At 37.9% G+C, this 25,519-nt stretch overlaps 1 protein-coding gene across 5 annotated transcripts in view; it reads right to left on the bottom strand.

Annotated features, from left to right (window-relative positions):
- Positions 1-25,519, bottom strand: part of GSAP (gamma-secretase activating protein) — a 47,374-nt gene that overhangs the window by 16,989 nt on the left and 4,866 nt on the right. For 2 of the 5 annotated variants that reach the window (XM_050981953.1, XM_050981965.1), the window contains exons 2-19: positions 24,034-24,107; positions 21,211-21,267; positions 20,442-20,511; positions 19,970-20,026; positions 19,751-19,839; positions 19,269-19,338; positions 18,199-18,245; positions 16,807-16,911; positions 15,820-15,879; positions 15,150-15,193; positions 13,496-13,581; positions 8,861-8,938; positions 6,690-6,767; positions 6,129-6,221; positions 4,706-4,923; positions 4,358-4,427; positions 3,639-3,721; positions 2,969-3,022 (exon numbers count right to left, since the gene is read on the bottom strand). In XM_050981953.1, coding sequence (XP_050837910.1) covers positions 2,969-3,022; positions 3,639-3,721; positions 4,358-4,427; positions 4,706-4,923; positions 6,129-6,221; positions 6,690-6,767; positions 8,861-8,938; positions 13,496-13,581; positions 15,150-15,193; positions 15,820-15,879; positions 16,807-16,911; positions 18,199-18,245; positions 19,269-19,338; positions 19,751-19,839; positions 19,970-20,026; positions 20,442-20,511; positions 21,211-21,267; positions 24,034-24,107 — 1,433 coding nt within the window. Of the gene's footprint in view, positions 1-2,968; positions 3,023-3,638; positions 3,722-4,357; positions 4,428-4,705; positions 4,924-6,128; positions 6,222-6,689; positions 6,768-8,860; positions 8,939-13,495; positions 13,582-15,149; positions 15,194-15,819; positions 15,880-16,806; positions 16,912-18,198; positions 18,246-19,268; positions 19,339-19,750; positions 20,027-20,441; positions 20,512-21,210; positions 21,268-24,033; positions 24,108-25,519 lie in introns of all 5 variants that reach the window. The other 3 variants (XM_050981958.1, XM_050981960.1, XM_050981955.1) reach the window with 2 other exon arrangements.

Below are 25,519 nucleotides of genomic sequence, written 5' to 3'. Positions count from 1 at the left end.
CAAGACACAATTATTGCTGAGGAAGAGATGAGATTAAGGCAGATCTTTTTGGCAGTTTTAAAAAACAAGAGATGGTATGAGCTGTTCTTGCCCCTCTTAATATACATTATCTCCCAACGCAGACACTAGAGTAACAACATTTGAATTAAGAGAGCTTTGAATTCACAATGTTCAAAAGGAAGAAACCACTTCCTACTATAAACTATAATTTGTCAAGGAAAATAAATTTCAAAGACTCAATTCTGCCAGCCACTTTCCTCTTGCTGCCAGTGCCTATTGTCACTTTATTATTGTAGCTGCAGCAGAGACAATAAATCTTGGGTTTTGCTTCATATTAGTTATACTTAGCAGCTGCAAACTAGGATTACATATGGCACCATATGTTCACTCTTTTGGACCTAACTCATGACATCTACAACCTAATACTGCAGAATGTTGCCTAAATGTTACCAATATGAAATCAGAGAAATATTAAACACAGGATAAGGGTATCATCTAGTGACCAATCCATGCAACAGCACTACCACTGCAGAACTGTGTTCAGACCACACTGGACTTGGATATGTGGCAGGGGGAAGCAAGACAGCAATTTTCTTTCATATAAGAAATCTCTAACAGGAAGTGGTAGGCTTGAGTGTTTGCTTTTAATCCCAAAAAGATGCATTGTATTAGACCTGATTAAAAAGTCAAAAGTTTAAAGTAAAGGATTTTTTCAATTAAATCTATTATTTCTTGAGGATCATCAGGGCAAGGACTAAAAAGAGAAGGCTTCTTCATCATAGGTGTTTATTTGGGAAACATTTCTAGAGAGTCATAATGAACACCTAAGCATGACACTTAAAAGACATTGTATTACCAGAAGCCAAAGCAAGGCCTCACCAGTTTGCAATAAACAAAAAGCTCCCATGAAGCCTTTCATAAGTAATGGGTTTTTAACTGAACATAGAAAGCTCTCTGCTACACCCCTTGGAAAAGATGTGGGGTGACAACTGCCTTCAAGAGCCCATGTCTCTCTGGACTGTAGTGCAGTGTCTCCCCAGCACTGATGGCATTCAAAGAGCATTTTAAAGCATCACTGTGCAGCCCAGAGGCTCAGCACAGCACAGGGGAGAAACTCTTTCCTGCTGCTCTGACAATTTCTTGCACTATATATTTTCACTCTTCCCCTAGACCTCCTCCTATTTTCTTTATTTCCCATCTTCCTCCTGCCTTCTCCCTTTCCAGCTGAACTTATTTGCACCCTGCAAGTTTGGTTTGTGCTTAAAAAGAGGCTTAATAATTCTTAAAATTAGAATTATTACTTGCAATCCTTATGTAGGGCTTTTGGACAATTGGATTAACTGTTCCCCCTTTCTCAATATATCTTAACGAACAAGAATTTAGTCATAAAAACACCTGATACCCAGAAAACAGAAGATTTTTTTTTTATGTGAATATGGACATAGCCCTCCCAGAAGCTCTCAACAACTCATGGGCTTGAGAACTCCAAAAAGTTCTCAAAATAACAATTAACCATTTTTTCTCTAAAATGCCATAAAATCTCTGCAACAGAAATACTACTTGTAGAACCTGATCTGTCACCAGGGTCTGACTCCTGATGCCAACAACATCCACCAACTGAAACAACAACTGACCACTTAAATTCAAGCTGTGGTGGGTTTGTGACACTGGTCACAAAAACAGCCAGAGCATTAAACCTTACCCTGTGCATTAGCATCTTTGTCCTCATGCAAGAGTCACAGCAATTTGCCATCAAAAGTAGCAGGAAATATTTGTCTTTAGCTCAACTCTGACCTTTTCAATCTGTTTAGGTTTCAGACAGAAATAGGAAATGAGTTCCACAATCAGGAAGTATAGCTGCTAAAGGCATGTGCCCCCAGGGGCTTGAGGTTCAATCTCAGACAAATTAAAGTCCTGCTAACTTTGACCTCAGTGAATTACAGGGATTATCTGCACACAAATTTTCTCAAGCTCTGATTTTCCCAGGTGTCCCAGTTCTCAGGGCAGCCTTTCCAAGCAAAGCCATACAAAGCCCTATTTATTCCCTGACAGCAACCCTGTGAATGTGTGCTGCACAGCTGTGATGCACTGCTGCAGAGTGAGAGGGCAGTGGGCAATTTCACTGATTTTTGAAAGGTTTTATGATACTTTATGACTAATTATCAGCACATCTTTAAAGAGCTACATGGAACAACATTGTCACGTATCCAGAGTCTAATCCTATGTGTTGCTGGTGTGTCTAAACTCCCCATTCTTCCTCTTAGCTCTCCACAACAAACTGCTTATTAAAATTCTCTTTCAGATTTTGTAGGGGAGTGCTTAAGAAAGTTTCAAGAATGTCTCTAAACTGGAGCTGAGGGAGTGGAACGGGAAGACAGGAAGAATCATTCATGTTGTTTTCAACGGAAAGTCCAATTTCCTACCCTAACAACCATTCCTGCTCTCCCCATCCAGCCCACTGCCCTTTCCAGGCTGTGCAGGAATTTGTCTAGATTTAGTAGCCAAAGCCCTGACATCAGTGCAATCACAGGATGCTCTGGACAAAACAAAGTGAGAGGGTCACAAGCCATCCACACCAATGGCAGCACAATGAAATAGCCCTCAAAGTGGCCATATGTAGACATGTATAGAAATCCTCCTTGTCTGTTATGCCACTTCTGCCTTCAGCTACCAAAGTCATGAAGTGAAGCGGTATCAATCTGATTAACAAGAATTAATTAATGGATAATCCTCCCTGTTGAATAGAGGTGTCTTCAGAAAGAGAAAAATCCCTACCACCTTTGAGGCTGATTAACTGATATTTTAGTAAATGCATAAATCATTTCCAACAGGGCAATTTTCTGTTCACATCTGTTTTTGGATAGAGCTGTGGGGAGACTGCTGCATGAATACTTAGCACACCCCCAACCCACAAAAAAAAGTAGCTACTAATCTGCAAGTACAAATGTGGCTTTATACTGGAACTTACCTCTAACACAGGCAGAGAAATAATGTCTGTGGCACATATTACTCCAGGGACAGCCTATAAATACAGAAAAATTATTTATAGTCTTGCAATTTAGCAGAGAATATGGGGCATCTAATCTCCATCTCCCATTTCCTCCAGGAAACCAGCTAGCTAGCTAAAACTGTGCCCTTATTTTTAAGAAAAACAATATATTAGAACAGTGTCACAGCAGAGAAATTCAGACACTATTTGCTCTAACTGTAAAGTCTTGCTTGAAGTTATTTTACTTCTTCAAGCTTACTTGTAAATCTTAACTCTACTGATTCTGTTTGTCCTGGAAATAAGTGCATGATTTTGCTGGTTAAATGTATTCTGTATTCATTATAAACCTCATGTGATAAGGAATAAATTAATATTTAATTATGAAAACTGAGATATTTAACCATCCATTCAATTATAATAACTGTTCTTGGTTTTGCAAATGCTTTTATTTGTTGACAAAAATTTTGACTCATGGAAAACACCACAAAAGGCAAGACTTGGCAAACTAAAACAGGCAAAAAGCAAGGGCATAAACCTATCAATTTGTAGCATATCTGTGAAAAGGTAAGACACACAAGCTATAGCCTGTACTAAAGGATAAAAAACCAGACCCTCTAGCTATTAATTAAAGTACCAGCTGTTATCTTACCCCAATCCAGTCATGCAGTGATGTGTAGGGCAGGAGTTTATCCAGGTTCTGAGTTTCTGGACACATTCTGCAGTACAGGGAGGCTGAATGTAATGTGAAAAGATTTGTAAGGGCAAGATTGTATAAACTATCATTAACAAGAGTAGGCTTCACTGTTCCTTATCTGACAGTTTTTTAGGGACAAATCCTGCTGCTGTCTCTGAAACAGCTTCCTTCATTGTGGAACTGGTCCCATTCTGTGCACAAAAGGAGGAAGAGAAGTCCAGATGGCTGCAGGGCTGGGTCAGCTGCTTGGCTAAGGCTCAGCACTGCAGGGGTCCTTTGTACAAAGACTCTGCACTGGCTAGACTGAGAAACTACCTATTAGAAGAGAGTATCATGATAAGCCAAATCCTTTTGAAAAAAATGGTTTGGGCTAGAGCTAGAGGAGAATGGAGCTAAGAAGACAATCTCCAGAGACTTAAAATAATGATAAATCCATTTGTTCCATTAGACAGAAGAATGCATTTGAAAACTTTTACTGCCACTCTGATTTTGAGATGTCTACATATCTTCTAAACTACTGATACTGTCTCTTAATGCCACAAAACACAGGTTAGTTAATGCAAATCATAATCAAAAAGTTCAGAAATAAGAGTCAGTTTCTACTGCCATGGCCTCTCCTTAGTGTCAAATGGAGTATGCAGGAAAATTCAGAATGCAGGAAAAGAAGTACCTACCAATGATAAATTCTTGAATGGGGTCAAAAGAATGACATGTTGACAGGTTCTCAGAAATCCATCGAATAATCTGTCAGAATGAGAAGAGGAAGCTTGTCACATCTCTCTGTTTAATCATGTGTTGTAAGACAGCATAGAAAATTCGGGTTTGGTAGTTAACACTTTGCATGGAGTAGTGATAGTGACACAAATGTTTTCAGGACAGCCTGGATTGGTAACAGGTTTAGGGCAGCCCAGCTGATGAGCCTCTTGGCACTGCCAGGTGAATCAGGACCTCTCATGGCCTGCTCCTGCTTTGTATAAGACGTCAGTCACTAGAAAAAATATTAGAGGAGGTTCTTTTCCCACCTGCATTTCCAAGTCTTCTGTGTATTGGAAGTAGAGCAGGGCACAATGCAGAGCTGCCAGTCTCTCACAGTCTCGTTTGCTCTTCTCTAGGAGCTGTAGCAAGGCACTGTCACTGATGCTCACATCAAACAGACTTCCTGCATTGCAATCCAGGACTGCTGACACCCAGGGGGAACGGATGGAACAGTTTTGTAACGTGTCAATTCTTGCATCCTCACCTGAAGAACATTGGTTTGAAAACAAAAGGAGTAAGAACATAAAATTTGCCTGCTACCAGTATTTCTCTTAAGATTCCTAAGCCCCCAGCATTAAGAAAGAGTTTCCTCTTGCACTACACCTGCCTGGTAGTAGATACTGAAGAGGAGTAGGAATGGTGCTGGCTCCATAAAGAAAGCAGATAAGGAGCACATTCCATACTCAGTCCTCTCCTTCCCTATTGCTGACACAGAGAAGGTGTCAAGATTTCAGGCTCACAATGCTGCTCCAAGACAAATCAGAGAACATGTGGAGGAACAGAGCAGAGCAGAAGGACAGTAGCACAAGCTCAACACTAGAATTAGCACCTATTGGTACAGCTTGTGCAGGTCAGAACAGGAAGGTTCTGCTCTATGATTGTTCACTGAAGCCTCAGACCAAAACCATTTTATTTATGTACCAGTGCTCACCACCATGGTACCTCACAGGTACTGTATTTCAGAGCCCTTGCATCAGAAAAATCAGACCCACCATCCAGTAGTGATGCTTTCCACTCATTTTTAGCAGGACAGTACTTCATTACACATACAAAATAGGTATTAGCTTCCTGTGATGCTGCCCCTGCACCAGTTTCCACAATTTATGTCCCCTTCACCCAATCAGAACAACAGATTTTATGTTTTCAAACAAAGGCACCCCACTTCCAAAAATAAACCACTTCCCACAAAGAAGTGTTTGTTGGAAATGAAGTAACACACATCTCAGATGAGACTCTAAATTAAATTGCATCAGCCTGATCAGGTGAAGGAAACACAGATTTCCTTTCCCCACACCCTCCAAACACACACATTTAGAGCAACTCAATTGGAGGAAGGAAATGTAAAGTCAAATTTACATCTCATGTGAAATTTGAAAACAGTGGAGGACCAAGAACATGGGCAAAGTTGGGGGAAGGGAAACTATGAAACCAAGGCAGAGAACTTCAAATTCAGTGAAAGGTCTTCTTCCATTTCATAACAAGCAAGGAGTATGAAATACATAAAGTATGAAATGCCAGTTCAGCTTCTCTTTCTAAAACGGAAAGTAGCAAAAATGTCATTTTTTGAGTATCCTTCCTTTGTCAGAACACTGTGCAATAAGGAAACGTTGAGAAATACAACTTTCATGTAAAGAGATATGAACAAGTTTCCACAACAACAATTAAATACTTAAAGCAGTTTTACTATACCTGTCAGAAACAAACTGTAGCACAGCATGTCAGGATGTTGAATGTTCAGGAGGTGCAGGAACTGGCCAGGCAAATAAGCAGCTACATAATAGTCTATTTAAAGAAACAACAGTGGTCAATTTAGCACTTGATCACTTATTTGCTTTAAGAGGCTCTTTAACATGAGTCTCAACTAGGCCCACTTCTCTGGGAGGAATTGATTGTATCTAGGAAATCTAAAAGGAGTTAATTAAAAGCTGCTGTTGTATTAACACAGGAAACACTAGCAGTACATTTGGGTTTCCAGGGTAGGATTCAAGAAACTTGAGATACTCAAGAACTCAGCAGCTGGTGTCCAGCACAGATTTTGAGGCAATTTCAGAAGAAGCTGCTTACTAATAGTGAGGCATTGCAATATCAAATGCCAAATACAAAAAGCAAGCAGAAGAAAAGCAGCAAAATAACACTTCTACCTAAAGACAAGGAAAAAAAAATCCTTCCCTTCCAGAGAAGAGTTAGCCATTTGTCTCTGTACTACATAGAGAATGGCAATCACACAGGAAAGTAACACAAGTAACCTACCAAGATTCATAAAAGCCACTTCCTTCAATTGACGAGATTCTGCTCTTTCTAGAGAAACTGTAAAAGTTTTGTTGTAACCTGAGGGGAAAAAAAAAAACAACTTTAAAAACCTCAAACAATAAACACCATTTGTTACAATACACCTAGGACTTTATAGCTAAAACTTCTGCAGTTCCCACAGACCCAAACAGGGATCTTTCAGACTGCTTTATGGGGTTGTCTGCACAGACAGATTTAATCCATCCTGAACAGAGTTCCTGCACACTTAGTACACTGGCACCTACACAATGCACCTTTAGTATCTGAAAACTAGCCATGCACTGCCCAGCCTATGTCTGTGTTTAAAGAAGCACTCCATCCCAGAGCAAGCTTGTGTAAAAATACCTTTCTCCCAGAAAAACCCAAACACAAATCCTTTATATAGCTGTGTTTCACATTTTGGTGAACTTTCAATTGCTTTAAAGAATTTCCACTTTGTTTATCTACATGCCCTATTGCTCCAATTTAGTTCAGCTCAGTTTATACAAAGGCCAATTTCAGACCTGCTGTGTTTGCATGGGGCTTTGCATCAGCACAGCTGTTGTTTTAATCTAGATTTCTACCACACTTCTGGCACCCAGTAAGAATGACACAATGCCCTCAAATATTCTCTTTCTGTGAGAAAAGCTGAAGATTCTAGTAATTAATGGTGTCATGATCAGGATGCTACTTAATAATACATGGAAATTCAATATAAGATCCACAGTTTATAGGATCACCAAGAGAAAAATCACCAACAGCAACACTACAGAGGCAGAGGTCTCAAAAGATAAAGTTTTTCATACAGAGTACTGATTGAAGTTAGCTTGCAATGAGTCAGTATACCCCCCATCACCACTTTGTCTCTTGCCAGTATGAGCACATGCAAGCTAAAACCAGCACTGCAGTATTCAACTGCAACATCGTGACTTCTCTGTTTATGCTGCAGTGACTGTTTTAACAGGGGTGGGAAGCTTCCAGCCAAGATTACAGAGGCTGCAGAATAAACGGAACTTTTTAAATGTCTTCAAAATATGGTTTATGGACTCCAAAATGTGAGTAATGGACCCAATATACCACTGCTTCTGTGGGTCGCTGTAGGACCATTATTAAAATTCTCTTGTACAGCTGATGAATCTTACATGAACCCACAAACAGCTCTGCACCAAACAGCTCCATTCCACAGAGGTCATTTCAGATTTAGCTAGTTAATGTCACCACATTTATCCTCAGTTTCTTCCTAGTACAGATCAGGATGTACAAGGGCCAAGGTTGGCTCCAAGCAATCCAACATATCAGGTGTATCTGGGGAAACCAGCCCTTTGCAGCAGTGCAGTGCAGTGTGTCACAACTAAAAGGGACTTTTTCCAATTTGTTAATGCCTTCAAGAACACAAAAAGGTAGTTCAATCAATCCCACAATATTCCAGCAGCATAGCAACATGTATATGTGCAGCTCTGACAGATGAGAAGCATCCTGGCACAAGAAAGCAAACGGTTATGGCAGAACAGAGACATAGTGTGCACTTGAACACAGTTACTCCATACTATGCAGCTTCTCATTTGAGAAATAATTTGCCTCTCTGTCCATGTATCAAATAAGAAAATCTTGGTAATGAGAACTTTTACTCTGATTGGAATAAAACAATGTCCTTTATTATTTTAAAACAAACGTCTTAACTCTAAGAGCTTGAGCACCACTTACACAGCAACTATTCTTAGAGTCAGTGGGTGTTGCACCTCTTGCTGAGAAAATGACACATTGAACTGGAATTCTAAACAGACATTCAAGCTAAGAGCTGTTGGCTCTATTTCCCATACAAATGTCTTATGGCATAAGTACAACACACCTGCAAACTCCCACAGATTTCATTGATGTCTGTGCTCAGCATGCCGGAAAGTCTGGCTAGAAATAAGGGACCAAATTAATAACCATTTACAAGGCCACTGGCTTGAAGCTACTCACTCAGCATCAGGCAGGAAGCCTACAGCAGGAAAGCCAAGGCTAAAGGCAGCTGCTGTCTTGAAACGCCAGCCACAGTAGCTTTGTCTGCAGACTTTGGTAGTTATTTGTTTTGAAAGGCATATTCTGACTCTTTCAGCACACTGACATTCTTCAAAATAAACTACAGTAAATGAACAAGTTAGTCTTACCTTTATGTAAAAAATATATGGAGTATATGATCTCATGAGGAATATCAGAGACTCTACTACAACACACACACAAGCCTCCTAAAAAGACAAAATAGGGAAAGAAAATTCACTTGTCCAGCTGAATACTGAGCCATCTTTATACTGCACAAAATCAAAATCAAGACTGTTTCAACAGTCAACTAAACTTTATTCAATTAAAAATAATCTCTCAAAAAAGGTAAGGATTACAGGAATATCTGTTATGGACTCTAATAATCATTTATCTAATGAAACAAAATCAAGAAAGAAGAGAGGAGGCAATCTGGCACAATGGAAACCTGGATCCTGTCATGGCCAGTTCTTACTTTTAGGGGAAGTACATTTTGGCCCTTTCCAGGAGAAATCATGCTTGCAGTCAGAAAACTGATGAAGCTTTTCTCTCCATAGACTGCCTCAATCCAGATAATGTGTGTTCAGGAGCTGTCAGATACGCTCAACAATATAATAAAACACCATTTCTTTGCTTTTCAAGTAATCTCATATTGGCAGCAGCATGAATACACTACCAAAGAAGTGATAGCCACTTCTCCCCTTTCCAGCCGAAAGAACTGCTATTACCTTTTTTAGGCAAGAAGTCAGTCTTGGGGCAAGTTTATTTCAGCCAGGGTACTGCATTCAGGAAGGTTTCCCACTCCCAGAATAATTCTAGATCAAACTGATCCTGTTTTGACCCCACAGGATGGTAACCCTGCTTTCATCTCTTATAAAAACTTAAATCCCCTTACTCTGATGCTTTGGCATTCATGTTAAAAACAGCTTCCAAACCACATTATACCAGTACAGCAGGAAAAGCTCATTCACAATATGACCTTTATTCACCTTTTACCTTTATTGGAAGTTTATCATTTAAAAGAAGAGAAGAAAGTAATACTAATACAGGTACTTTTCTGTAAAAAATAAAAGGCTGTGTATACAAGTAATGCAGAAAATAGCACAGTATGGAAAAAGCACAAGTACAAAAAAAGCACAGGTACCCAGTTACTTTATTTGATGAAACGCCTCGGTATTTCACACCACAGGGCTGTACCATAGCTGTGATACAGATATGGCTGAGACAGTCCATGCTTCTGCCTTCTGGGGAAGGTAACTGCTTTCTTAAGGTGCCATTTTTCTTTTTGCTTATTCTTAGCTGACTGAATATGGTTTGATACAGTTTTGCTTGGATATTTGAGTCATTCAGACAACAGACAGGGCATTTTGCCAGAGCATTTGGCTTCTTTCAGAACATGCATAATTTTTAAAGTAGCAGCATCAGGACTCATGAGGAAGACTGGAGAAGTTCCAGCAACCCACTGGATTGCTGTTTTATTATCAACAGCTCTCTTCCAGCACTTCAAGTTTCCTTCTTGTATGCTGGAGTCTTCTGTGTACACTGCTCTGTAAATTGCACAACAGGCAAGCGAGTGTGCTCAGACTGAAGCGTCAGTGGGCGATGTGCAAGCTGGCCACAGAAACGGCAGCTATGGCAGACTATAAATAGGATGTGCATCTTTCAACTCAACAATATTGCTCCATGTGTCAACAAACTGAGCCCCAAACAACCAGAAATAACAAATGGTGCTTTGGTAATACAGACAGAAACATGGCAGCCTCAGACCAACAGGTGTCCAAGCAAAGTTACGTCTGACACAGTCCTGGCAATCCCAGTAGAGCAGTCAGACACTAAGAATATACCACAGACTCCTTTCCTACCCTTCGCACTGCTCTCTGCAAATTAGAACTGGGTTGTGTTGCTGCAGCCTATTGCAACTGTATAAAGAGCCAGGTCTACCACACTATTAATTTCAAAATCATTTGCAGAAAGTAAAAGTTGTAGCTGAATGCTGCAAGGTGAGAAGACTCATGTGAGGATATACTTGGATGGACACTTATCTTTCCAGAAATAAAAGGGAAAAAAGATCTTGACCACAAAGGTGAAAAAGAAAAAGAAAAAGAAAAAGAAAAAGAAAAAGAAAAAGAAAAAGAAAAAGAAAAAGAAAAAGAAAAAGAAAAAGAAAAAGAAAAAGAAAAAGAAAAAGAAAAAGAAAAAGAAAAAGAAAAAAGAAAAAGAAAAAATTTAAAAAGAAAATTCTATTCCTATTCAAGAAACAGCAGTTACAACTCTGGCACTCGACAAAATCAGCCCACTGAGACTGTAAGAGTCACCTATGAAATTAAGTTTTTCCTAGGAAACTTTAACTAAATTCCTTATTTCTATTCAAGCAAAAACTCAAGACATAAGGCTGTAACAGCATCTCAACACAGCGTCCAAATGTCACAACTCAAATACAACATTGCACAAGGGCATTTTGTCTAGTTGTACTGACTTAAGAGGGACTTGCCTCACTTAACTTCAGCCATCCAAACATCTCTCATTTAGATCCCTATTCAGCAAACAAAGAAATATGGATTGACTCATCCTCTGGAGATGCCTATTTCTCTCTAGAAACATAGTCCAGATGCCTAAATTTCAGGAGATAGTTAGCTGATGGTAACCCAGTGTCTATGACCTCTTACTGCCTGCACTTTTTAAAATATTGAGCTAATTTAATTGAAAAATATTTCTAAAGCACTAAAGAGAACACATAACAGTACAGTGTTTATCTAATAACCACTGAATTCTGGACATGCCAAGTTAATTCTGAGACTGGAACTGCTTGATCTCAGCTACTCAAGAATTACATGGGGGTTTTTATCTGGAGATATTTTGTCTGTGTTGAGTGTAAGGAACAGAGCTACTTTTCTGCTGCAGAAGTGTGAGAAAGGAGAAATTATTTCATTCAGAGTTCAGACTGGCAGGAGCCAATAAGAGTTTTATTAAATGGGAAATTGCATGGAATATTCCAGTTTGAAGTTTTGCCAATGACACTTTGCCAGGGATATCTGAATGGTACAAGCAGGGATACTGGCATTAATATCAGAGCTGGGCTAGCAGTCCCACAGCAGGCACAATCTGCTCCACAAAGAACTTGCAGTCCAGTTTTGCAAATCACCCCTGAGGCACAAAAGGGAACCTTTAGTGTGATTACCTAGAGTGTTCTTCAACAACTAAATATGGTTTTAGCACCAAAATAACTTGGTCCAAACTGTTAGTTACCAGGAATGGGTTGTGCAAGGTAATCCTCAGTTTTTAAACAATATTAAAGGAAAAACCTATACAGTAATCTCATTTAAGTGCAATTTTCAAATTATCTGTTTTACAGTAAGTGCAATGAAAAGCAGTTACTTTTGCTTTTGCTTTAGAAAGTTTCCACACAGACTTTAAATACTGTGTCACCAGACAGAAAAAAAACATTTTACTTCGCAGTAACTAAACAAGAGTCTTGTTGGAAGATGACTGAATTTCATCCTAAACTCAAGGAGGTACTTCAATCTGAATATACTTCTCCCCAGAGGAGAACAGGTTTTAAAAGGAAACATATATACAAATAAATAATATTTTCTATTACTGGACTGGCTGTTTATATAAGAAATTGTCTTGCTAAAGGAGAAAAACCCTAATTGAAAGATAGGAAAAAAAACCCCCTACATTTGAAAGATAGAAACTTGGCTTTCTCTTACTTCTAATTCCTTCCCTCTAATATTTATAAGCATGCAGTTTGCCTTGGTAAGAAAAGAAATCCATGTAAGGAAGCTGTATTTCACTTGATTTGCACTAATGGTCATTTCAGTGCAAGTGGCAGACAGCTCAGCAGTTCACTGTGTGCACAGCAGACCTCGGGGAGGGACATGTAGAGCCCCTCCTGAAACACTTCCCTGTACAACTCTGCTGACCAGTCAAAGGTTAAACAGACACCATCTCTGCCTGCCTGGATGGTCTAATTCAGAAGGTGAAAACAGCTGTGATGAACAGATATCTCTTGAGACCAGTTTTTAATCCAAAAAAGCTCATGGCATACTTTAGGATGGAGGGAGACTCCAAAATATAAAGGTTTAAGAAACATTTTAGGTTCAAGGAATCATAGAGATACTAAACCCTTGAGTAGTACATGCCATGTTTAGTATCACATACTTGGACCTTCTAAACACCACATACTAACAGCACTATGAAGCTCTTAAAGCCTGCACTGCACATGTTCTGTGTACATACATCCACAATGTAACACTAATATATACTAGATCAGAAACCCAGACAAAACCTTCCTTGAATTTACTTTCTAACATAATTGTGGTCAGCTTTAACATTAGATTGCTTTAATGTAAGACACAGCCATGCTTTTGTACCTGCTGGGCTCTGAAACTGCCAGGAAAATGCTAAGGTATTCTTAGACTGAGATATTTCACTGGTACCAGTTCTTTGCAGTTGGGCTACCAAAAGGTTTCTGGGTGACTGTTTTGTTGTTGGTGTTAATATATAAAACCCTGGGTACTTCAGCTCAACTTCACTGCAGCTTTCAGAAGATAAGCAATTTATTAATACTAATAAAGCACAGTTGCCTTCTCCCTCTCCTCACAGTTACCTACCAAGTGTGCTCTAAAGGAATACAAATCTCACACTCACATTATACATTTTTGTGTTTTTTCCAATATTTTATGAATAAAATCAGTAATCAATTAGGATTACACTGCATGATAATTACTAGTGGAGGTAATTTTGACCATACTTGTATTCATTACCTGCTTTACTTGTGAAAACCTGAAGGTTCAAAGATTTAGATGCAACATCTTGATCTTGACAGTAATCATATCCAAAATTCACAAGTCTATGAGCAAATAAAGATCACTAAGTAAATCACTTCATCCACAGAGATTTATCACAAGAAAAAGATCACCAGAACAGTCACTATGTAACCAAAATATACTAATTAAATTATAATCAAATGTTCTGCAGTAGAAGTTAAATTGGGCTTTAACCAATTTGCTCAATGCAGTTAGAAACAAGAATCCCAAGACTGCACACTGTTATCCACCAACTTTGAACATACCTGACAACTTCATATTCACTTACTGCACTGTCCAACCATTCCTATACTTTGAAGTGAAAGCAAGTTGTCATGACATACTGGAAATCCAAGTACTTGTGACACCTAATAACTCAAAGGTTTTGCAGACAACTGCACAGCCCATGTCTATAAAGCTACATTTTATTCTGTAAAAAGGACACTACCTTCAGTGGAAATAGTTGAAAAGAAAAGCTCAAAATCACACTCACATGGAACTTGTTATACCATGACATTTTCATTCTCATGCTGCCTGAGTTTTAATGGTTTTACATATTTTTAAATCTATAAGACCTATTGCCACCCTGGAAAACATGCAGCAAAAGATTGTAGTCAGTCTGCTCTGGTTTTTCTTGTTGCTGGGTGGCTTTTTGTTTGGTTGTATTTTTCTCCAGGAAGTATTTTGATCCTGTAGGGATTTTCCCCTTGGTCTTCTGCAGTAATTTTGAAAACCAATAAAATAAAGTAAAATACAGCATTGAAGCTCTCACAAGAGCTGTGTTCTTTCAGAACCAACTGTAAGAGAACACAACCTGCACATGCAGGAGCACCAACTGAGCCTTACGCACAGCACTGAGACATTCTGAGACCACAGCTGGGGCAGGGTGGAACTAAACCACCTTCAGCTACTGATACCTGGCCTAACAGCTCTGGCCTCCCTTTTTATTCACAAAAATAAATGGGACCTTTTGGAATGTAAAGACAGATGAGGATTATGACAGAGTTAAACCATCCTGACTAGTTATTTCCCTCAGTTAAAAGGGAGCCCTGAGGAGACAAGCTCAGATGCAGTCATGTGCATGGCAGACACTGAATCAGACAAATCTTCATCTTTGGAAGTGCAGGCTGCTGGAAGGAGCATGCTGGAGGAGAATAGAGTACAGGCAGTGTCTTCACAGGCCATAAAAAGGTGCTACTGCTTTGTTTAACTGCCCAATAAAACTTGCAAAAGCAATTAAAAATGCAGAGCTTCCCTTGACAGATATCTTGACATCACCATTACAACATGCCCAAGGTTAAAGCAAATTAATTTAAATAGGTTCAGCATACTCAGAAGGTTTAACCTATAGCTAGCTCTTCAGACAAATAACTTTTTTAAATGGCACTTAGAAGCAGTCAAGGATTAAATTACTTTTTACAGTTGATCCTGATGAGAGTAAGAACTGGAGATCTGGACACAGTTTTCATGTTATTCTCATGTTCCAGTGCCATGTAGGCAACTCCAAACAAAGATATTGTGGTTTGGACAAATTTTACTTCGGTTTGTAAAATGTTACCATGTATATTGAAAGGAAAGCAAACCAAAACATTAAAAAAAAAAAACAACTTACTTTAATTGTGTGTCATTTAGAGCAATATCCAGGTGTGATTCCAGCTGTTAAACAAAAAGGAAAACAAACATGTTCTTTACAGAGGTCAATATACTGTGTTTAGCATTTCAGACCAGTAAAATGTGTCATAGTCACATTTCACCAGATTCAATATTTTAACAAGTTTATTTATCCTCCTCCAATCCTTATAGTCACTTCAAAAACCTCCATAAAACAGATTATTTTTTAAAAAGAGAAAATAAAAGCCACTGGGACAAAGGGCTAGTAACAATCATGTTGTAATTTTTTATGTTCTGTTTTGGCTGTAACAAATGTTCCTGTCTCACTTAAAACTGACACAAAATCACATAGTTTCTTTGTCTAGTGCACTTGCTAAGCCTGCTTTTTCAATAAGTGAGTATAAGTTCAGTACAGTGTCATGAATGTCACTTACTGCCTTCTAGGTCAAAAAAAGTGTAATTCCACTAAAGTTACCCTACTGTGGGAAAAATCTGAGTGTGACTGAATATATTCTTCACAAGAAAATAATCAAAAAAACCCAAAAAAAACTCCAGTTTTCCTCTGAAAAAGTTTCAACAATTAAAAAGACAAACAGATCTCTGTACCAGTACCTGGAAAACATAATTACATCCCACTGAAAACCATTTATAATAAAATACTCATAACTTACTATTGAGATAAAATTTTCCTCAGGATAAAACTGGACACACCTTAAAGTACTCTTTGATTCCTGGAATTAAAAAGGATGTGTTTTGTAAGAAAGGCTATTATATAGACTGAGAAGTGACTGGATACTCAGCACCATTCTTCACACTCAACCTGCTTTGCTAACAGACATGCAGAAGTTAGGGACAAAAGAATTTAAAAACCACATATAGCCCCTTACAATAGCACTGTGACATGCTTCCTTCCTGTCCCAGATCATTATCAGCCAATCATATATAATTGCGTGGGCTCTCATTTGAGCACAGCAATACAAGTCTCACACATTTTACAAAGTTTAAAAAATGTTTTCCATATCTACCTATATGGCAAAAATAACTGCATCTTTAGTCAGTTCAAAAAGGGTATCTCAGAAACAAAAACATAAATACATTTTTCCATCACAGTTCACTTCCTGTTATTTCCTAACATTCACTCTTTTCCTGACTAAGAAGAGTAAAGAAAAATCTTTTTTTTATTTACAGAGAATGTATCAAGTGCAAATAGTCCCTCAGACAAAACAAAAAACCCAAACCTTGGGTGGTTTTGAGAGTTTCAAAGCTTCTTGCCAAGAACCTGTCCTCATTTGGTCACTCAGCAAGTCAGCACACAAAATACTTTCTAGATGTGAATTCTCTAGAAGAGAGGCATTATACTCACAGCAGGTTTGGATAGATTTAGATACTTTTGAATAAAAGACCTTTCTAAAGCAAAAAAAAAAAAAATTACCAAGCCCACCTTTTTTATACAAAGCAATAAGACCACCAGTCTTCTTGTAATATACTAAGCACAACAGCAGCTACAGCAAGTTTGGCTTTTGTTTTAGGTTATTTAAGGCAAGACCAAGAAAGACCATCCTAATGAAAACAAACCCCTACTTGCTACTCCTCACACTTAAAACTTCACTCTCACTAGACAGGCAGGAACAAAACTGCAAGAATGACTTTCAGCTCACCTTTGGAACAATGTAGAAGAGTCTTTGCTCCATCATATCCCACTGTGCCCAAACGAGGTCATCTACAACTTTGGCTCTTGGAAGCTGACCTGACTTTTGAATCACCTGCAGGGAAAGAATAAAAACATTAGAAGCCATCAAATAACGTTTTGCAACAATTATGCACAGTCTGTGCTTTAAAGAGAAAAGCAGTGTGAGAACACACACAAATAGTAAGGAGCTTGGAAGGAACAGGCTCTTGTCAGCAGCATGAAGTCCACCTTTGCTGTGTGCAAGGTACTCAGTTCAAAGAGATCAGAAGCACAGTTTTCAGAGTACATCTACTAACAAATCTTTTCTTTCAGTCTTCCCTGCTTGCAAGAAATTCACCTCTTAAACTGCTCAAAGTGAACAAAGAATAGCAGAGGCACCTCTCCTCAGAGAGGAGGGAAATACCACAGTCAGTTCAGAATCAGCTACATTAACTACTAAAGGGAGATGTGTTAGCTCCAAAAGAGATTTCTGTCTAAAGTCTCAAGCATGTGAGAGAGAAGGCTGGAATAGAGAAAAGGCTAGAACTGTGGAAAACTGTGGGGATTGTATACATGCACACTTGCATGATATAGGGAGAGTTCATATCAACCAAAACAAATCTGTCAGAAGGACACCAGATCAATCTGTTTTCTGATTATACTTAGATCTTTACTCACTACTGTAGGCTAGCATATAAAATGCATCTGCTTGAAGTCATAACAAACTGAGAAAACCACGACAGATCGCAAAGGGACAAAAATCAAGTCCTTAACTTTTCCTTCAAAGCCTACATTCACCTCCATAACACAAAACACTGGCTTTCATGACACAATCATTTACAATATTAGACAAGTGCTCATTAACAATAAGTCTTTCCATAAGAACATCCACAATTTGTTGACAACAAACTCATATTAAAAACAGAAAAAGAGATGAGGGGAAACAGAGATTGGAACATTCACTGTACTTGGACTGTATCTAAATTTTACATCTTCTTTTCATTTGTTTTTTTAAGTGAATCCTCTACTGTGTTCACACAGACTAACAACAGACAAGGTTAGGAAGGCAACTCTGAAAATATTTCAAATGGTTGCAAATATATAAAATAGTTTTAAAATGAATAAACACTATGTTTACTCCCAACTTCTAACACACCGAAGCATTCAGCAACACATAACAAACCCAGTAAAATTTAAAAATTTCCTCACAGATTACAAGGTGTAAAGTTTTTCAATCACCTTTGTGGCCACCTGCATAAGTTGCCATAGTAATCAACACTTTCTTTAATAAACTTTGTGTTGTCCAGGTATAAAACTAAAAAATTTCAAAACTTTCAGCTAAATTAAAGAAACCTCAAATCCAAAGATTTTTGAATCTTACCACTTTATGTTCTTCTGCAACAACATGAATGTCAAATTGTTCAATATCTTTAAAATAAAATTTAAAAAATCATTACCAACAAACATTTTTAAATGCTTTTATACAGCTTATTAAACAAGCTCACCTCTTAGAATTCTGTAGGAACACTTTAGGGCCAGGAAAGTTCAAGTCAGTGCAAGAGGAAATCCGTGACACATGAGCACAGGTGCCTACACAGAGACCTGGAGTCTCTTCCTTTCCTGAGGTGAGAGTGGCCTCAGCCATAACATCTCATGGAAACAGTTCCCAGCCCACATCAGCACAGCCCAGGCTTGAAGAGCAGCGACTGGAATGTGCCCAACCAAGCCAAGGAGCACCCGTGGAGAGAAAGAGTTTGCAGGGCTGCATGCCCATGCCCAAGACCATCCCTGACCTGTTTCACTTCTTGTCAAGAACACCTCTTACAGTCCTTTCCCACACAAAATTCCTGGCCTGAATGAGAAGTGCAACATCCACCCAGCAGATATTGTGTTTCTGATTTAGCTCTGTCCACCTAAGGCCACCTTCCCCAGGTTGGTGTCTAGCTCAGGTAAGATGGGCCTCTCCAAGGGGATGAAAAAAGAGATCTCACTCTATAATAAGAAGGAAAAACCCACTCTTTTCCAAATGTCCATCTTTATCTATTCCATGCCATTAGATTAGGCTGAACATGCAATGTTAGCTGAATCCAAGAAACTATTGCTCTATTCTTGTCCCACTTCCCATGTTAAATGAGATCCTTCAGTCAATTGATTTGCTCTGGATTTATGTAGGCAGCTATAAGAAGTCTATTTTAGCCATTTTAGAAACAAAGATAACTTATGAATGTAAGAGATAAGCAACTAACTGTAGACAAAATTGGCCATTCTGTTCACATTGAAAAAAAAATTGGTAAATGATACAGCTTTTGAAAGACCTTAGGAATACCTAGAATAACTCACACCTTTATTTTTCCTGGTTTTTTTCCCCAATAAAAGTCTACCAAAAATACAATCTATAACAATCATCTTGAAGCAAAAGAATGACAATGTACTTTGAAAATATTAACTCACATTTATCTTCTGAAACTAGCAAGAGACGACTTTCTCTAGAAGCATTTCTGTCTTCAACTGGATAAAGAAACTATACAGAAAATTTCACAAAAGTAAGTAAAAACCAAAGTAGTTTAGAACATTTATCTAAAATGTTTTGGGGGTTTTAGCTGGATATTTATGTATGTTTAAATTTAATCAGACACACCAATGATATTTAATTAATAAAAATAGCCATTATTACATACTAACAGTCACCAGTCACTATAACTGCAAACTTTGGAAGACTGAAGGGAAATAAAAAAGCAGCCTTCATGTTGGAGAAACATTCTATACCAAACATTCTATGAAGTTTCAATTTATGACATATTTTTATTTCTCTGAAGAAACAGAGGACATTATCTACGTAACAGTTGCAAGATAACATTTCTGCACTAAACCATGTTTTCTCTCTATCATAGCAGATTAAAAAGGCTTGTCTGCAGATTAGTTGGATACTTTACCTGTACTCGAACACAGCTATCCACAGCTTTTAGGACTCTCACATTATTAATGGGATGAATTTCAATTAGCAAGGTTAAATACTTGGACACTGCAAAAAGAACATGTTTTAGATAATATTCTTTTATGTAAGCAAGTTTGTTTTCTGAACAGAAATACCTGAGAAAGAAAACAAAAAGGTACAATATTTCAAACAGTATTAAGAAATCCACTTGCAGTACCTGACTGTAAGAGCTGAGTTGCTCTTTCTTCCTCTGTATATTGACAGAAGCTGACTGCTGTGGGAGGAGAAAACACCAACACAACCACAGTGAGTGTGCATATTGGACATTAATCTTATCAAACAGCCTTGAAGAATGAGTATCACAATTCTTTTACCAAAAACATATATGTGAAAGGAACATCAGAAGCTCTTCCAGATGTAGTAGGTAGGCACAAATGCACGAGGAGAAAGTGAACAAAGGGGCACTGTGTCTTAGATGTTTTAATAAAACGGCAATATTGTCACAGCTGTGTCTTTATGTTGTTACCTACATTATCTGATGATGGATACACAGAAATTCATAAACTGCTGTGGGCAACAGATAGGTCAAAATTCATTTAAGTAATTCTAAACCCAAATGTATCATCCTACTAAACTAAATCTTCACCAAAAAAAAGAAAAAAAAACCTAATGATAAAGCACATCTTTACCCAATAAGGTCCTTTCATTGTTGATTGAACAGCTGATTATGTGCAGATTCTTCTCAAACATATAGAGGTGCTACAGAGAAAAAGAGTAATGTTAATAACTGTGCTTTTTCAAACTCCATAAAGGAAACCATCTAATTACTTAGGAAAACACTGCTGTCCCAGAGTTTTTTATCTTTAAGCCATATCGTTTCATGCCCAGAAGAACCACATTTCAAGTTACCATTGAAACAGTTCTCCTTTTTCTCATGTTTGTCTTTTACTGGTTCTTTTGAGCTCTATGTTGCCACTAGAGCAGCACAGTAGACCTTAATACAAGTACAAAATTTCATTCATTTCATACTATTACGGGGATACCTTCAAAAACTTGTTATCATGATTTTAGTTACTGAATTGCAGTGTGTCCAGTTTTAGAATAAAATAATCTCTTAAAATGGTATCACCAAGAATGCACGTATAAAGAAAACTCCAAACATTTACTTCTTAGCACATGTGTGCAATATGAAGAGGAGCAGAAAAGACTTGCTATTTAAAAGGTTGTTTAGAAATGAAGATTGCAGACATGATGCTTTACTACTCTCAAGCCTTTCAGATATTCTGCAATGTGGTGCATTTTAACACTACTGAGAATCATTCCAATAGCTCCTCCAGTACCCTTTGTTTCCAACAAGAATACACTCCTAAAGGACATAACATACTGTGTTGCAAAGCAACAAAATCTGAAACACTACAGCACAGTTGTCACCAGAAAGAAACCTGGTATTGCTCTCACCTCATTTTGTTTCGTTTGAAGATCATACAACCCAATGTGAGTGTTTCTCTGGTTTTCCTATGGTTGGAAACAAATAAGTAATGTAAATATACACCAAGTTAAACACTGGTCTTTTTTTTTTCCTACCTCCCTGTTCTCCCTGCCCCTTGACACACATCCTCACACACTTCCCTGTCCTATATATAAACAGACAGTTAATTATCTAATTCCAAGAAAGCAAATTCTAATTCCAAGAGAACAAAGATTTATTTCTTCCTTTTAGAACTAACACATGGGATAAAGCTGAAATGTGGCCAGTCCACAGCCCACAAGCCATTGCATAAGGCTAATGCCTCTCTCTCACTTTGCTTCTAAACTGGTTTTAGTCACAGGCAATAGGGCCAGGAAGAGAGATGTCTGTACAAGAATCAATAGGGATGCTCTGGCCCCTGGAGGTTTAAGGCTGGAATTCTGAACCTCACCAACTTGGTGGGTCAAAAGGGAGCACAGAACCATCAAACATCACCAAAAATCAGCTCCCAGTGATCAGGCTGTAGCCTGGAAAAAGGATTTCACTGTCTTAGGAAGAGACCGTTTGAAGGCTAAGTATTTTATAATCTCACCATTAGCCTTCTGCCTTTGAAGAGTAACATAACATATATCCTTTCTAGCTTATTGATAAATAATATATGATGATTTTGTTTGGGGCACTTACAAATGTTTGGGATTACAAATCAAAACTTTACTACTTCTTAATTTTTCCCATACATTAAATTTTCCAAATATATTGAAAAAGAAAATTCTGCTTTTCAGCATAAACTGGATAGCAAATCAAACTGATGTGTATTAATGCACTCTGGGTATAGGCACTAAATTGCTAAACTACTGACATTAAATCCAGCCACATAGGCTTCTACTTCTACAGTGAGCTTCATTGTTTTTAACAAATGCTTAGGGAGACAGGGAAGAGATCTGTGGTTATTTACAAATTTATGGCATCTTGCTTTGTGAAGTTGAAACAAAAGCCTGAGTATTTGCTTCCTAAGGGGTCTCTTTCTGAGTGTGTCATTATTGTTGTGGCAATGACAAAAGTCTTTGACTTCTGATTTAAACAAGAAAACAAAATGTCTTTATATTAATACACAGGCCCCAGGCCTCCTAATTTAAGATTAAGCAAGTGCTTTCACAAATAACTTTTTTTTTTCAAGTGTTTGAAATGTTAACACCATCTTACTTAGATACTAAAAAAATACACTTCACAAGACTGGTAACAGAACTACACCAATGCCCATGACTATGCATAAACTAGGACACTTGTTTTCATGTGCACTCTGAAGATTCTTACATTACCTTGCAAATAGAATTCACTTCTGTTCACAATATCTTCCTTTACATTAACTATTAATGGCACAAAATACAGACACGGTCAAAACCACAGTACAACACAATAAAATAAGCTTGAAAATAAAACTCAGCATCCACCTTTCCTTGCTTTCACACAGAATACACTTGACTGTCACTCACTTAAAAGACAAAGCTTGTTTTCTATTTGTATCCATTAGGAAACAAGCCAGGCCAGCTCAGTCTAATTTACAGCCTCCACACCATACACCTCCTCCCAAAGAACAGGCTACAAGTGATCAGTTCCCTAAGCTCCACCAACTGCTTTAGCCAGATTCCTACAGACTACAGTGGCACCTTAAACACCCAGCATGCAGGCAGACACCTACATTTAGACATGGGAACCTTGAGCTACAGCTCATCCCTTGTGCCAGCTGCAAGAGCCTGAAGAGCACACAAGGCAGTCAGAATGTCAGAGGCCCAAAAGAGATTCCACAGGTGCTAGAAAGCAGCAACACCACACACACAGAGTACCAGATCTCCTGCTGACCTACAGGGTTATTGGTATTAAGTCTTCTAGAGTCTTACGCAATGAAAAAAACCCCAAATTTGACACACTCTTTAGAATTGCTTTTATGGTTATTGTTGTCTTGTACAGACTTCCCTCCCTATGCTTGTACTAAAGGAAACATCCACCCACAGTGAAAGCATATTAAAGTTAAAGCCTTGATGAAGGCCTCACCTCTTCCCTTAACCCTTACTCTACTGGAGTTCATTCTGTACTCCTCAAGAACCAAGGTCCTCCAGGATCCAGCTGGATCTACAGACTTCTCTGAGCTGCTCAGTCAAGAAGCACAGTTTGTCTCATCAAAGGAACAATGAGAAGACAAAGTCTCACTTTCTAAAACCATTAGAAAACCCACTTGGAAGTAAAAATAAAACATGTACTATGGAGAGCAGAATCCTATGTTAAGAAGCCAGCTCTAGATACTTCAAGACATCAAATAAACAGGGGTTACTTCAGACTACTTGCAATAAAGTGTTATAGATGAATCTCAAAGACAGAGACATGCAGAAACAGTGTTAGATAAATGGTATCTTAAGACATTTTAGTAGGAGAAAACATTTAACTAAGGCACTGCACATGAATTTAATAGCTAGGCTTCACTAAGAAATTGAGTGTGAAATTATGTGTTTATGAAGTGTTTTAAAGAAATTGCATTTCATTCATGGGGGGATTCTGGGCCACCAAAAAATCAAGGGTAAAAACCCTATGGACTTAATCAGGTGAGTACTTTACTCTCCATTTCATCATTCTTAACCTTAGACTGAAGTGAAGATGGGTATTTTCCCACTGCCCAATCCCCCCCCAGATTATAATCAGTTGTATTTCCATGTTCTAACACTTACAGCAAAAAAAAAATTAAACTACAAGAACTCAAATAGATTCACATAGAGTATTATTCTCAACTATATTTTTATTAAATTCCAAGGTGGACTTACTTTCCAGGTATAAATAATTTTTCCATTTCTTTCAACATTTACAACGTAGAGTGCTGATGAATTCTCAGAAGTGTCTGAAATAAGAAGTACAAAAAGACACAGGATTTTCCTTTTAGCTGGTTCATCCTATAATTTATGCACACTTTAAGCAAATAAACTAAACACATTTTTACTTGTAAATACTTATTTGCATATGCCAAAATTACTCCTTTCTGGAAAAAGAGGGAGTACTTCTTACACCATGATTTAAATCAGATAAAATTCAACACAGATAGTTTAGGGACTTCAAAACAAGCAAGAAAAAAATTAATTTTGTAAACACCTACCTCTTCATTATAATTATGATTCTAATTACCACTACCTTTTGTTCTGAAAATGGAATGTGCTTTTCCAAAGAATAAAAAAACCAAACCAAACCAAAATTACCCCCTTGCATTTGTTCACAATACACAACATAGGGTTCAGACAGTTAAGCCATACTCCAGTCCTCTGGCCACTACAGAAGAGAGAACTAGCCTGAGGAAAATATCATTTGCTCACACCTGCCCCTTCAGCATCTCAAAGGAAAGCCTGAAAATAAACTACATCTTTAGACATTAGTTCTATAACAGCAACACTACTCTCCTGTGTCATTCTTAGCTCTTCCTCCTCCAAAAAGCAATAAATAAAGAAAAAACCTACCAAAATCCAAAGAACCACAAGATCAAATACCATATAGAGAGATATACAAGCTACCTACAAGTACAGGGAACTAAACAATGCAGGACACAGAATTATCTGGGATGTGAATGAAAGAGTACTGTTAAAATAGAAACAAATAAGCAGGAAACTAAGATGGACACAGAGAGAGAAGAGCGCATCTGGACAAAGCAATACAAATTAAAAAGAAAACCACCAGAAAAAAAAAGATAAAATATTGTACTCGAGGTGAGAAAAATGCATGCTTTCCTGATGCTGCTTTTATGTTTTCTCATCACCGCAGCCATCAAAAATGTGTTTATCTGTGATGGAATTTTTACTAGAAGTGGAAGTTTTGCCCTTAGTAAGGTTGAAGCTGTATGACTGGTCTCAATTTTATAATAAAGGTGCCCTGCAGTTCAGTAAGCATCAACGTAAAGAACTCTCCTCAACCTTCTGCAAGCATTTATAAAAGTCTGCCACTATTTACTTGGCAGTTATCACAAATTGTTGATAAAAGGAAGACACTTAGTGAAATTTAGTTTAACAAGCCTGGTACTATAAACTGGCTTGTACGGCTTGGAATGATAAGAAAAAAAAAACTGTTTTCAAGAATTATCAGAAGAAAGTAAATTTTCCATTTTGTTGTGGGAGGACAATGAAAAGCCCTTCCTGTACATTGAGCAACACATCACTTTCTATTGGTTTCAGATCACTCTAAGTACACTATAATACCACTATATTAGGGCTAGATGGTGACAGCTAGGAGAGTCTAAGGTAATACACTCTCTTTTTTTTTTTTTTATCT

This window comes from Serinus canaria, chromosome 1A (genome assembly GCF_022539315.1).
Source record: "Serinus canaria isolate serCan28SL12 chromosome 1A, serCan2020, whole genome shotgun sequence".
In the NCBI taxonomy this organism is placed as follows: domain Eukaryota; kingdom Metazoa; phylum Chordata; class Aves; order Passeriformes; family Fringillidae; genus Serinus; species Serinus canaria.
This window is presented reverse-complemented; position numbering and strand designations above follow the sequence as displayed.